Source organism: Cervus canadensis, chromosome 23 (genome assembly GCF_019320065.1).
Source record: "Cervus canadensis isolate Bull #8, Minnesota chromosome 23, ASM1932006v1, whole genome shotgun sequence".
Lineage (NCBI taxonomy): Eukaryota > Metazoa > Chordata > Mammalia > Artiodactyla > Cervidae > Cervus > Cervus canadensis.
Genome location: NC_057408.1, coordinates 58354447 through 58369427, shown reverse-complemented (window position 1 = coordinate 58369427; position 14981 = coordinate 58354447). Strand labels below are relative to the sequence as shown.

The 14981-nt window shown below is 48.1% G+C and overlaps 1 protein-coding gene across 3 annotated transcripts; it reads left to right on the top strand.

Annotated features, from left to right (window-relative positions):
- Positions 1-2063: 2063 nt before the first annotated feature.
- On the top strand, positions 2064-14919 carry PRELID3A (PRELI domain containing 3A). 3 transcript variants are annotated; one of them, XM_043443658.1, is made up of 7 exons: positions 2064-2178; positions 11306-11474; positions 12067-12156; positions 13201-13271; positions 13355-13472; positions 14254-14330; positions 14656-14919. In XM_043443658.1, exons 1-7 carry the CDS (start codon positions 2147-2149, stop codon positions 14678-14680), a joined length of 582 nt encoding a protein of 193 aa, XP_043299593.1. In that variant the 5' UTR covers positions 2064-2146; the 3' UTR covers positions 14681-14919. The 3 variants fall into 3 exon arrangements, with proteins under 3 accessions (XP_043299593.1, XP_043299594.1, XP_043299595.1); XM_043443659.1 differs by lacking the exon at positions 14254-14330; XM_043443660.1 differs by lacking the exon at positions 14254-14330 and having other exon boundaries at positions 2065-2178; positions 13370-13472.
- Positions 14920-14981: the final 62 nt, after the last annotated feature.

The following is a 14981-nucleotide window of genomic DNA, read 5'->3' as shown; positions in this document are numbered from 1 at the left end:
TGTTCCAGTGGGGTAAAACTGCCAAGATGCTGCATGGTGGGGCTGTGGTGGGGCCAGGGGTCTCTATTCCTAACAGGCTCCCAGGTGATACAGCTGCTGCTGCTCCTGGACCAGACTTGGTGGAACAGACAAGAGAAAGGGTGGTGTTTGACCAAAAATGGAGGTAGTGGTATAGGACTTGAAGCAGGGCCGTGACTTTCATCTGTTGTGCAACAGTCAATGATTTATTATGCACCTATTGGGTTTCTGTCTTGGGAATTGCCAAGGATGATGGTAACCTAGTTCCCGTGGTCTTAACACATTGTGGTAAGTCTTGGAGGGGAGTATGTGTAAGTAGTGAAGGAGCCACTGAGGTGCTGGGACCTGACAGCTGTGTGTGAGGTGGCTTTGAAAGCGAGGCAGGTGCAGGTACAGTGAGCCAGGAGGTCACCCTCTATGGACTCACGCCCTCAGGTCCCACCTCCACCACTAAGTAGTATCTCTGCCCAGATGTTTCCTGGTTTTTTGTTGTTTAGTCGCTCAGTTGTGTCTGACTCTTTGCAACCCCTCTTTGCAGCATGCCAGGCTTCCCTGCCTTTCTCTATCTCCCAGAGTTTGCTAAAAGTCATGTTCATGGTTAGGGTCTCAGTTTCCCCACAGATTCTCACTACAATGTCTTGTGTCACCATCCAGCCTGATTTCTTTAGCCTCATGTTCAATATGTATTTGTGGGAAATGCTGATTTTAAAAGATGATGCTTTTTATTTTTTATTTTATTTATTTTTTAAGATGATGCTTTTTAAAGCCAAATGACAGCCCTGAGCTCAGAGCCTAGTGCAGGCTTCACAGCTGGCCTGGCCACAGCAGCCAGTCACTGTGCACGGCTCTGGGGGACTCCTGCAAACCTGGTGTCATCTCAGCTCAGTCCTCAGCTTGTGATCATTGGATGTGGTTTTCCACCTCCATGAACCCCAGTCTGCTCACCAGTGAAACAGGGAGCAGCGCTGCCGTGGGAAGATCGCCCTGAGCATCCATCCAGCTGCAGGTGGTGAAGGTGGAGTGTGTGGAGTGTGGAGATGGTGGGCCGGGATCTCCTAGCCCAGGTCTTCTGGCTGCTTCCCTGCTCTCCCAACTTCACTGACTAGTCACAGAGGTAGGCCCTGGGCACCCACTCCATGTGTGTGTTGCACTGGGTGCTCCCTTGTGCCCAGTACATTCAGCAGAGGGTCACCCTGTTCTTACACTAGCATCTTGCTTCTTTGCACTTGAACTGTATTTGTTGGTAGTGGGGGGTAAATAAAAATCTAAAAATAAAAAAAATAATTTTTTCCCAGTGCAAAAGGAATCTTTCCTTACCCTTTTCTTAGAGCATTTACTCTAGAATCCTTATAGGTTGTCTTTTTGAGATGTATATAAACATTTTTAAAGGCCAAATAGGCCTTTAGCTAGTTGAACAACCTAGGAATGTTTTCTTCTCAGGGATCTGGATGACAAAGGAGTCATCCTTTTGAAATGTCAGCCTAAGTTCCAGAGAGCACCAGGCTTCCAGTTGCAACCCCACCTCCTATGGGAATGAGAAATGTATCTCTCCTTTGGGTGAAGACAAGTAGCGAATCCAAGGAGCCACTCCAGTGGCTGGGTGAACTTACGATGAGCTCTGACAAGTAGTGCTGTCAGTCCTCATACTTGAGAGCGGGTCGAGAGGGTCTCAGCAATGTGGCTACGTAAAGGGTTGGATTTCTTGGAGTCTTCAAATCCTGAGGCGGAGGGGCTGCGAGGAGTCTCACGTTCTGATTTAAGGCCTTTCTACACCTTCTGCTTCCTTCCTCCTCCACTCGGTGGAGAGGCTTGTTGGGCTGGCAGGACACAGTTACGCATCCTTTCCCACTGTGGTGGAACCTGCCTGGCTGGAAGGGGCTTTCGCAGAATCTGGGCCATCTGACCTATAGGAATGAACCCTGCCCACTTCCGGAAGGTGGCGCTCCGCGCCCACCGCCCACAAGGCTGCGGTCCGCGCCCCTCGGCTGAGCCCTGGGACCGCCGCTCACGTGATGTGTGGGCTCAGCGCTGAGTCCCGCGCCCCGCCCTCCGCGTGCTCTCGCTCCGCCCCCAAACGGAGCGGAGCATCCCTAGGTCTGGAGCATCCCTGGCCGCACTCTGCGGTGCGATGAGGGTCTGGAGCTCAGAGCATGTGTTCGGGTGAGCGGGCTGAGGCCTCAGTGGGTCCAGACCCGCCTGGGCCTGACCTGCGGCCTCGAGGAGGGCGGGCTCTGTTACTCTTTGGGCCGTGGGGCGGGCAGTGATGCACTCCAGGGCCCGGGGTGAGGGGAAGGCATCCTCTGCTCCGCAGGCCTGGTCTCACCTCGCGCGGGGACATCACTCGGGGCGGGGTCAGGACCCGCTCTGCGGCTGACCACCGGGTCCAGAGGGCGCTAGCCTGGGCACGTGGGGTTCTGTGGCGGCGAACGCAGGTGGGCATGGAAAGCCTCCAGCTGCTTACAAGTGTTCTCCTAACCTAGGCGGTATCGTCTCTTGTCTACTTCATCTGTGACACTCTGAGCTCATTCTTTCATATTTTTTTAAAGTAACAGATTTTTAAATTTTCTAATCCCATTTAGAATAGCATTTCCATTTTGTAATTTAAAAAAGTACTTTGTCCTTTTCATGTAAAATTTAATTAAAATTTATCGTTGGGTTTAAAACCTCTGAAATTATTTTAATGAAATCTTTAGACTTGATGGGATTCAATTTTAGTGTTGATTTTTGTACAGCATGTAGCCTTTCTCAACTGGATTCCATTCCCAGACTGACTCCAGAGATTTTCTCAGTTCTCCCAAGGATGGGGCATGCCAGCACCATCTGGATGCAGGGGGTACAAGTTAAGTCCCTGGGAATGGTGGATGCCCAAGCTGTGCAACTCAGGCCAGAACTGCCCTACAAGTTCAGGAGATGTTGGCTGATAAACAGAAGTGATTTGTCAGCTCTGAAAAGTTACGTGATAATATTCACCCATTTAAATCATACAGTTCAAATCATACAAATAAATCAGAGACTTGTAGTAAATTTACATAGTTGTACAGCATCTCTGTAGTCCAGAGCATTTCCTCATCCTACAAAGACCCCTCATGCCCATCTGCAGTCACATTCCAGTCTCCTTCTCAGGCAGATTAGTATCTGCTTGTGTTTTTATGAATTTGCCTTTTCTGGACGTTTCTCATAAATGCAGTCATATACCACATGGTCTTTTGTGTCTGGCTGCTTTTATTTAGCTTCAATGTTGTGGCAGCCTGCATTCCTGCTTATGTCCTCACCTCATTGGTTTTGTGTCCCTGGCACATAGTTGTTACTCATTGAGGGACTGAGGAATATCATAGGGACCAGGTGCCTTTTGAAATGAGGGCGACTGTCCGCCAGAGGAATTCCCATCAATACACGAGCTGCTGTGGAAGGCATGTCTCTCCTGTCACTGATTTGTGAACTTAAAAGCCAAGTGCCTTGATGAAAATTGACAAATGTGAAAGACAGCTGAGAGGAGGCCACATGGCTGCCAGGGTGGGTCATGAGATGCTGTGTGGCTGGTGGCACCGCACCTGCAGGATGGTACAGGGTTGGAAGCCTGGCTTTCTAGCTGAGCTTACTGTAGACTTTCCCCTTGCTTAGTCCCTTTAAATGCCTGATTTTTTTCCTTTGAGAATTACATACTTTTCTTTTTCTTTCTACACTTGTTCTCTTTTTATATGTTTGTTGAATATTTGGTTGGAAATATTAAAATTTACTCTTGAAAGGCCAAAAATAATCAGGCACAAAGACTTAAAATTTTTTAAGTTGAAATACAGTTGATTTACAATGCTGTATTAGTTTTGGGGTTTTGTTTTTTGTGGCCACATTAGGGATCTTAGTTCTCTGACCAGGGATTGAATCTGTGCTCCCTGAAATGAAAGTGCAGAATCTTAACCCCTGGACTGCAGAGTGTGTGTGTGTGTGTGTGTTCTGTTTTAAATTCTTTTCCTTTATAGGTTATTACAAGATACTGAGTATAGTTCCCCATGCTTACACAGGTCCTTGTTATTTATTTTATATATACTAGTGTGTATATTTTAATCCCAGACTTCTAATTTAATCCCATCCTCCCCCTTGGTAATCATAAATTTGTTTTCTATGTCTGTGAGTGTGTTTCTTTTTGTAAGTAAGCTTGTATCATTTTTTCCCCCAGATTACACATATAGACAATATCCTATGGTATTTGTCTTGGCCTGACTTACTTCACTTGATATAATAATCCCTAGGTTCATCCATGTTGCTGCAAATGACAGTACTTCATCCTTTTTTATGGCTAAATAGTATTATATCATGTATATTCTTCATTTGTTTCTCTGTAGATGGACATTTAGGTTACTTCCATATCTTGGCTATTGTAAAATAGGGCTGCTGTGAACATTGGGGTGCATGTATCTGTTAGAATTATAGTTTTCTCCAGATATATGCCCAGGAGTGGGATTGCAGGATCATATGGTAGCTTTTGAGAAACCTTCATACTGTTCTCCATAGTGGCTGATCACTTTACATTTCCACCAACAGTGTAGGAGGGTTCTGTTTTCTTCATACCCTCTTCAGCATTTGTTATTTGTAGACTTTTAATGATGGCCATTCTGACCATTGTGAAGTGGTACCTTATTGTTGTTTTGATTTGCATTTCTCTAATAATTAGCAATGTTGAACATTGTTTCATGTGCTTACTGGCTATTTGTATGTCTTCTTTTTAAAGTTTTTTAAAAATAATTTTTTTGGAGTATAGTTGCTGCCCTCTCTATGTCTTCTTTGGAGGTAAAATGTCTACTTAGGTCTTCTGCCCCTCCCCCCTTTTCTGTATTGAGCTGTTGGTATATTTTGAAAATTAACCAGTTGCATCATTTGCAAAATTTTCTCATGTTCTGTAGGTTGTCTTTTCGTTTATGGTTTCCTTTGCTGAGGTGCAAGAAATTTTGATTTTATCAAGTTTTCCTCCAGTATTCATGCACTGAAGAAACCCTAGGAATGGAGATCAGACAGAGCTGAGGGCAGTGTAAACCCGAAGTAGTGGAGAGCTCTTTGGTTTAAAGTAGTTTAAATAGTAGTGGAAAACACAGGACTGAAATAAAAACATACAGAAGGGGGTACTTAAAAATTAACAGGCTTATAATTACAGGTTTATAAATCCCATCCTCACACCTGAAATTTCAGATGGACCAAAACAAAATCTTTACTGGCACAACCAGTATGAGTAGATTTCTAACAGAGTCAAGGATGTATGCTACGTGGGTTCTAGCCGATCCCAGGACTTTTAATGATGGCCATCTAGTAGGCAGTGTCATCTCAGGGAAGTAGGGTTTGGAGGAGAGGCTGCCCTAAAGCGGGCTTGCTCTCTGGCTGGGAGCAGGGAAAGGCCCCCCATCCTTTTTAAATAAGAGAAATGAGGCTATGCAGGCAGGAGCTGCAGTCCAGTGTCCGCTGTCCCCACCCCAGCGGTGTTCCCTTCTCGCTCCCACATGCAGTCTCAGTTATGAACCTGCTGGGCAGCCTCCTGAAGATCCACTTGATGTTTCTGTTTTCACCCTTAAACAGAATGTACTGTTGTTCATTGTTTTAAAATAGAAATGACTGGCACCATCTTGGACAGTGCTTTTCAGTTTCCTTTTCTTCTCAACAGTGTGCTTCTGTGATGTGTGTGTATCTGTTTGAGATCTGTGTGTATATGTATATACATACACCATTTATCCTTTCTCTTATCGAAGGGACATAATTTCTCCCTTATTAAAAATCATGCTGTGGTGACCACTTCTGTATCTATTTGTGATTCATGTAATCAAGGGCTTACTTAGGCCAGAAGTCCTCAAACTCTTTAGCATCAGGACCTCTTTACACTCTTAGAAAATACTGGTGTGGGTTAAATCTACTAATATTTACCACATTAGAAATTAAGACTGATAAGTTTTAAAATATTTATTAAAATTAACCATAATAAACACGACATTAACATAACATTTTTTAATTTAAAAAACCTGTAGCTTCCAAAACTTTTCAAAGTAGTAAGAGTGGCACTGTTTATTTTTCGCTAATTTCGATAATGTCAGGCAGCATAGATGCTGACTTGATGCTTCCATCAGCTTCTGTGTTCAGTCTTGCACTCTGTTGTTTTGGCTCAAGTAAATGATTAAAACCCAGCCTCACACACTGTATGTGAGTAAAACCTACGTGGGAAAGGTAGCAGTATTTCAGAAATCTTTAAAAATAGTCATGGCTGGTCTTTGCTACTATAGCAAAACAAACCATAGTTTCTCAGATTAATTGCAGCAGGAAACCTGACACCACGACTGACCAGAGTAATTGGTCTGTCTGGTACTTTGAATGACTCCTCCCTGTGAATTGTAACATGTTGCAGTAGTCACTAGGCTGTGTGGTTACCAGGTACAACGTGGGACAAGCATCGGGTAGTGATGCCGGCTTTCTAAAATTCCAGTTGTCTCTGTGAAGCTCAAACTCTATCTTTGGCAGCAAATGCTGTCAGGTATTTTCCTCTAAGTAACAGGATCACTTCATTGATCTTTAAGCAGACTCCTGTCCAACACCCATGTCTGAGTGACTACAGTTTGTGTTCAGTGGTTTAGAGGAGAAGTGATAGCCGGGAAGCACTGGACTGGACCACTGGACTCCCCTCTCTACCCAGCACCCCCCCTCCCCATCCTGCAGCCACCCACGCTTCCAACCACAGTGAGGCCTCCCAGTCCTTCTTGTGCCCTTGCCCAGAGCCAGGGGTCCTGGTGTGGGAAATGAGGCCTTTTACTATCAGGGACAGACCTTGGTGCTGGTGGACTTTCTGAATGCGCCACTCAGCAGTGAGTGCCACACAGCCTGGCCTGGCTGTCACTCCTGGGGAGAGGCCAACAGTTGTGGCCTCACTGGGGCTCCTGCAACCTCGGCTGGTGTCCTGCAGCTAGGAGGGCAGGCCCTCTCAGCAGCAGCCAGGCTCCCAGAGGGGCCTGGGAGCCAGCTTTGTTGTCCTCACTTCAAGAACCGCTGGCTGACCCAGGGTTGCTTGGGCTCCAAGGACTTTTCCTACATCTTTTTTTTTTTTTTTGAGTCATTATGGATGTTTGGAGGCTGGAATAATGAGCACCAGCACCCTCTCCTGGGCTGTGGGAGTCTCATGACTGATGTTTGCTTAGCCCACTGCCCCTTACCATGGGTTGCTGTAGGCAAGACCTCAGACCTCACCCCACTTCCTCTTTCCTACACTCTATCTGAGCATAGAGTTGCCTTGTTCTTCCTTTCTAGTACCCTGATGTGGCACCCAGAATTGCCCCCTCTGCTAGCCCAGCCATCTGCCCCCAGCCCTCAGTGCTGCTGCTGACGCATTCTTGAAATGCAGGCATAGAGGCCTCCCTGGGGCAGCTCCCAGGCCTCTGTATCACTCTGAGCCTCAGCTGGGGACCTTTATCCCAAGAATGAATTTCATCAACCAGAGTCTCCCAGGGGTGGGGCCGGTTCACATATTCACCCGTAGGCCTGGCTTCCTGCTCTCACCTTCTCCCGACACTTGACATTTTAGACTCCTCAGCTTTAGCCAATCAAATGAGTATTGGGCTATTTTCTTTTCTTTTTTTAAATTTATTTATTTTTGGCTGTGCTGAGTCTTCATTTCTGCGCTCAGGCTTTCTCTAGTTGTGGTAAGCAGGGGCTGCCCTTTGTTGTGATGTGCAGGCTTCTCATTGTGGTAGCTTCTCTGGTTGTGGAGCATAGTCTATAGGTACGCAGACTCAGTAGTTGCTGCTCATGGGCTTAGTTGCTCTGTGGCATGTGGGATCTTCCTGGACCTGGGATCCAACTTATCCCCTGCATTTGGGCAGGCAGATTCTTAACCACTGGACCATAAGGCAAGTCCCTGAGCTATTTTCTTTAATCAAGAAGTGTGTGATACTAACTTGTGTACTTAAACCTTGTAATTAAAGAAAAAATACTATGTTTAGTCTTTTCCTGTGTCATTCTATTGACGTCTGGAATTATTTTTATGAATATTTTAAACACATTGTGCTTAGTTGAAATCATCTGTTAGAAAGATGCAGGGTTTCTATATAAAAGAAACTTTGTGTGAGATGTGCTTGATTACAAATATTTGACAACTTTTAGATAGTTTCAAGTAATTTTAGGAGGCATAGCCTATTCTGCATAATGATTTTTATGGGACTCTCTGGGAGCTTGACTTACAAAATGCACATACAGCTTCACTCACTGTGAAAGCTCCCCCTTCTGTTCTCATGAGTCTGTGGGTGCTCCCTTCTTCCCCAAAGTGTGGTGCACTGTGGCCCTGATGGTGGTTTCCTAAGGAGAAAGTCTTCCTGTACTCTGCTGAGTGATCAGGACCAGTTGTCTCTGCTCCTTCATCCCCTTATGTTGGATCTGGTGGATGTGTTTAGCACAATGACACAATTCCACAACTTGAAAAAACATTTCATTGTTAAAGAGCAGGGTGTCTGGACCTGACAGTGCAGAGGCCATTGTGTGACTGAAAGATTGTGGAGTAGGGGCTGGGAGGCCCGACTCTTCATCTGCATCCTCTTGCTAACTTTTTGACCTGGGATGAGCCTTTTATGCCAAAGAATGCTCAAACTACTGCACAATTGCACTCATCTCACATGCTAGTAAAGTAATGCTCAAAATTCTCCAAGCCAGGCTTTAACAATACGTGAACCGTGAACTTTCAGATGTTCAAGCTGGTTTAGAAAAAGCAGAAGAACCAGAGATCAAATTGCCAACATCCGCTGGATCATCGAAAAAGCAAGAGAGTTCTAGAAAAACATCTATTTCTGCTTTATTGACTGTGGCAAAGCCTTTGACTGTGTGGATCACAATAAACTGTGGAAAATTCTGAAAGAGATGGGAATACCAAACCACCTGACCTGCCTCTTGAGAAATCTGTATGCAGGTCAGGAAGCAACAGTTAGAACTGGACATGGAACAACAGACTGGTTCCAAATAGGAAAAGGAGTAAGTCAAAGCTGTGTATTGTCACCCTGCTTATTTAACTTCTATGCAGAGTACATCATGAGAAATGCTGTGCTGTATGAAGCACAAGCTGGAATCAAGATTGCCGGGAGAAATATCAATAACCTCAGACATGCAGATGACACCACCCTTATGGCAGAAAGTGAAGAACTAAACAGCCTCTTGATGAAAGTGAAAGAGGAGAGTGAAAAAGTTGGCTTAAAGCTCAACATTCAGAAAACAAAGATCATGGCATCTGGTCCCATCACTTCCTGACAAATAGATGGAGAAACAGTGGAAACAGTGGCAGACTTTATTTCCTTGGGCTCCAAAATCACTGCAGATGATGCAGCCATAAAATTAAAAGATGCTTTCTCCTTGGAAGAAAAGTTATGACCACCCTAGACAGCATATTAAAAAGCAGAGATGTTACTTTGCCAACAAAGGTTTGGCATAGTCAAGGTTATGGTTTTCCCAGTAGTCATGTATGGATGTGAGAGTTGAACTATAAAGAACACTGCACGCCAAAGAATTGATGCTTTTGAACTGTGGTGTTGGAGAAGACTCTTGGGAGTCCCTTGGACTGCAAGGAGATCCAACCAGTCCATCCTAAAGGAGATCAGTCCTGAATATTCATTGGAAGGACTGATGTTGAAGCTGAAACTCCAATACTTTGGCCACGTGATGGGAAGAGCTGACTCATTTGAAAAGACGCTGATGCTGGAAAAGATTGAAGGTGAGAAGAGAAGGGGACGAAAGAGGATGAGGTGGTTGGATGGCATCACCAACTCAATGGACACGAGTTTGAGTAAACTCCGGGAGTTGGTGATGAACAGGGAGGCCTGGCGTGCTGCAGTCAATGGGGTCGCAAAGAGTCAACACAACTGAGTGACTGAACTGAACTGAGCCTTTTATGAGGATAAAGTAAATTCATGGTCAGTGAATTTGACAAAGTAAATTTCATGGTCAGTGACCATGATGAAGTTATATTTAAAAAGGACATCAAATATGGAACATTCTTCAATATGTTCATGATCTTTGATGTTTAATTTAGTAATTCCACTCTATAAATTTATCCTAAGGACAGATAGACATGTTGAAAGGCTGGTGTGCACACATGTTCACTACTGCCTTCATTTTACAGTAAAGGTTGGATGTAATCAAAATAATCTGCCAGAGGGGACTGGCTATACCACAGGGTGACTTTTTGTGCCACTAGTTACAGTCCTGTATTTCTGAAAATAGCCTCGTGATGCAGGAAAGTGCTTATCATCTGTTCCATATAAAAAGCAGGTGATTTGTGCATGCATGGAGCATGACCCCAGTTTAATTTCTAAGTGTGTGCATGTTTGCACATGGATGCATGTCTCCAGGTCTTGAGTCTGGACTGTCATCTGGGGAAGGATGTGTTGCGGAGACACCTGCCTCTGGGGCTGAATGCTTGCCTGGTGCCTCCTGGAGGAACGGTCAGGACAGCAAGGCCTGGGGAAGGTCCTCCCTGAGGACCTGACTCTGCGCCCTTTGTGGCCCTATGGCATTTGGCCTCAGCGGGCCTGAAGCCCTGGGAGCAGGGGCAGCTGTGCAGGCTCTGATGGCAGGAAACCAACAGGGATGCTGATGTCCACCCCTCTCCAGGGCTCAAGACCAGAGGGAGGGGTGGCGTCTGCAGGACAAGCCTTGGGGGCGGCATGGGGACACATGCACAGATTTGTCTCCAGGTAGTGGAATTGTGGATTTTTGTTTTCCTCATCTTATTCATTATTTTTCAAAATATAGACACTTTAATAATCAGAAAAAAATATATAGCCATTTCAGGTCACATACTGCTTAGAAGTTGGAGCAAAGCAGTTGCTCTGGACCTCATAGCTAGGCAGGTGTGCTGTCCTGGCTTGTGGCACGAGGCTGCAGTGTGGAGGCAGGTGGGCGGTCAGCAAAGGGCCCCTACAGTCACTGCGGCTGTGTGGGCAGAGGCAGAAATGGGCCCTGGCCTTGCAGCCTGTGGAGCAGCATAGTTAGTGTGTGGGTGTGGAGGTCAGTGGTAGTGACAGGAAGGGGATGGGAACATTGTGTCGCTGTCCAGAAGCCGCATACCAAAGTATCCTGCCTCCTTAGGCTATGGGGGACTGGCGAAGGAGGGATCCTCAGTTAAGCAGGGCTGGCCCAGCCTGAGTCTGCTCTGTACCCCTCCCTGCCTACCCCCTGGTCGCTGGGAGGATCAGGGATCCAGGATCTGGAACAAGCTCAAGGATCAGGTTGACCTGACTTTGAACACACTGCTACTCAGTGCTGGTGGTTGTGTCTCTTCCAGCCACCCGTGGGACACGGTCATCAAGGCGGCCATGAGGAAGTACCCGAATCCCATGAACCCCTGTGTTGTGGGTGTCGACGTGCTGGAGCGCAGTGTGGATGGCCGGGGCCGGCTTCACAGCCACCGCCTCCTTAGCACCGAGTGGGGGCTGCCCAGCCTCGTGAGAGCGGTGAGCGCCTTGGGAGCCCAGCTACACCAACACAGCCTGTCTACACCTGGCTGGCACCCATATGTAGGGAGCGTCAGCCTTCCCATTTGGGCTTTCTGGGAAGGCTGAGATATAGTTTGTTCTCTGTGAATTAATTGTTCACTTGAGTGTTCAGCATGTCCCCTGATCCACCTATGGCAGTGACACCCCCCACAGGAAACCCAAACCCCCACAGCCCCTGCTTCCCACCTCTGAAGGCCCCATTGCAGCTCCATTGCCCTGTCAGGTGTGGCCTGAGCCCCAGAGCTGGCTCTGTACAGCGATGGTTGGGGTGGGGAGGCTGTGCAGGGGGCAAGGTTGGTCCTCAGCTGACTTACCAGCCAGACCCTGACTTCAGTGTCCCAGGTCCTACCCCACTTTCTCCTCCATCTCAGTGCCGGTCCCTCCATCCCTAATTCATGTGTCTGTCTGTCCCACCTGCTGGACAACAGCTGCTGGAGGAGCTGGAGGTGCTGCTGCAGACTGATTGAAGAAATTAGTAGCTGATCTGAAGTGACATGCAGTGTTTGAGGGCATGACAACGTCACCATGCTGGTTTCACTTTCTTTTTCAGATTTTGGGGACCAGTAGGACTTTGACATACATCAGAGAACATTCTATCGTGGATCCAGTGGAAAAGAAAATGGAGCTCTGCTCCACCAATGTAAGCAGTAGCCACAATGGTGCATAATGTCTTCATTTAATTGTGTTTCCAGCCCACCTTTGGTCTGTGATCTTTTAATAGAAAGACTGAGTTTGCTTTAGCAATATCTTGTCTTTTTATTCCAGTGTAAAAACATATTGAAGAACACACATAATGATGTGAACACGCCTTTGTAACCTGGGGACAGACTCCTGCCTCCCTGTTGCCCCCGGCCCCCTCTCAGCTGCTGCCTTGCCCGCAGCAGCACATGTGTCTCTTAGCAGCCACTGAAACAGCCACTTCCTCCCGCCTTCCTCTCTCCTGTCTCACAATCAGGAACCATTGATATTGGCCTGATGCAGATTTAGAGAGCATATTGGGGGAATTGGGTGGGCTGGAGCATGGTTATGCCATCCCCTTACCCTGTGGGTGGGGTCACTGCAGGTGCAAGCTCCCAGTTGACCCTTTGGACCTTAGTCAGCGGCTCCTTCCCTCAGGCCAGGCAGCCCTTCCACAGAGGCAGAGTGAGCTGGGCGGGTGTTTGCACACTGGCCTTTCCTGACGGTTTATATATTGTTCTCTACTTAGAAAATTCCACTTCCTCTCTGCGGAAAGTCGAGTTGTCAGTAGAGGGGGCTAGTTCTGGCTCAGGAGGAAGAGGAGGAGGGTCAAAGGGATGGCTTTGGGGAGGACAGGTGATCACCAAGTTGCTGTGTGGCTGTGAGTGTTAGTGATCAGCCTTTGAGTCTCATGCTCCTCATTTAAAAAAGAAAGAACAGACCTCACAGTGTGGTTGAGGATTAAGGAAAGAAAATAAGGTTTATTAAACAGCATCTTGCATAAAAACATTGCATATACAGTGGTGACTGCTCATGAGCTAGGCTCAAGTTTGTGTGGGGTGTGGAGAGAGGGTGGTATCACCAGAACAGCGGCCAGGATGTGTGGGCCTCGGTGTTCCTTCTGCTCTGGCTCCAGTAAGTGCAGGTGTGGAGTTGTGAGACTGTGGGCAGTTTGGGAAGAAATGCAAGAGAAGTAGAACCTGCAGCCATTGTATCCTTTTTTAAGATCACACTCACAAATTTGGTGTCGGTGAGTGAGAGGCTGGTGTACACATCCCACCCGGAGGACCCAGGAAAGTAAGTGGACTGAACTCCAGGGCGGGGCGGGGCAGGGCGGGGTAGTGGCTCCCCCTCCAGACTGCTCAGCCTCTCATCTCCAGCGCGCTCTCCTGCAGGACCGTGCTCACTCAGGAAGCTGTCATCACCGTGAAGGGAGTCAGCCTGGGCAGCTATCTGGAGAGTTTAATGGCCAACACGATATCGTCCAATGCAAAGAAGGTACCACCTCTCACTGTTGGGGGGGTGGCCAAAGGAGCGGGCATCCTACTGAGCCTATGCAATGGGGAGGGCCCCAGGCCTGCGTGTAACAGAGGCCAGCGAGGCAAGCCACCACTTCCAGCAGCAGCTGAGCTACCTGGGCTCTTAACAAGACAGACCCCACACATCCAGGACAAGTGTGGGCTTAGGCATGCAGGACACTCACGATTTTTAGCAGTTTTGTATTTAACTGGCATTTTGAGTACCTCTGGCAGGATTTGGGAGTGAGCCTTGTGGAGGGACCCTGGGAAGGATGGGTGCCAGGGCATACAGTCCCCTCTCTGCCATCCCCCGCTCTCCCTTCCCCCTTGGTTTCTGTCTGCGACCAATGGCACGGCACCTCAGCCTTCCCTTCCTAGTGCACTCAGGTCAGGGTTTGGCTGAGAGCTGTTTATGCTTGCATTTAGGCGCATTAGTCCAGTCACGATACAGGACCAGTCTGCCGTGTTTCTAGAAAAATCCACATTTGAGGAAGGTTGAGAGTAGCTTAGCTCAGGATAGTATCCCCCGCTTCTGACCCAGAGCAGCACTTATCACATCCACAGTGTGAGCCCAGAGGATAGACACACAACTCACTTTGTATGTCCATGGTCTGGCTTAGGGCAGGCCTGAGTGTTTGTGGAGAAGAATATTCTACGAGGAAGGCAACTCTCAGCAAGGACAGAGTCCCTTAGCCCTTTATGGGAAAAGTCAGGGGAGACTCGGTGAGGCTAAATGCAGGCCTCTCATTTCCTGTGTTTAGGGGCTGCTGTGCTGGAGGCCTGTGGAGAATCCCGGCTTCTTCAGTGGTCGTTACCATCCCACAGCACCCCAGACCAGGTCAGGGGCGCCCCGGGGCAGCTAGCTACCCGCTGATGGTGGGGGAGATGGAGGTGGAGAGGTGGGTTACCCCACACCCGAGGTTCAGGAGTGGAGGTTAGGGGCCGCTCATGAAGGGGTTTGAGAGGCCTCAGGAGGTGACGGCAGGGATGGGGTGGGGCTCCGTGGAGCTCTGGCTGGGGCTCAAATTATGTGTGCTGCCTGCCTTGTTTCTGGGCCTGGTGTCTCCTTTGCGTTCACCTGACCCGCGTAGCTCAGTCTGCCCTTCGGTAAGACAGCAGGACGACCTCTGACAGCGCACTGGCTTCTCTCTGTGTTGCTCTAGGGCTGGGCCGCTATTGAGTGGATAATTGAAAATGCGGAACGCGCACTGAGCTAACGAGGCCTGCAGCGTCCCCTGTGCTTAGCGGCGGTAACTACAGGATTCCTGAACCGGGAGGATGTGGCGCCCACTGGGCTCCCAGCGGCGTGTGCGGCCTGCGTGCTGGGAGGGGTCTGCGGGATGCACCTCTGTGCGGGGCCCCGCCCTGTAGAGAAAGACCGAACTGGTTTCATCCTCGTCCTGATGCACCAGCTCGTTTTGTGGCGAGATTTGTGTTCAGGTTTGTCATCTCGTCTCCGAGGGCAGTTCGGCTTTTCCTGCAAGCGGTT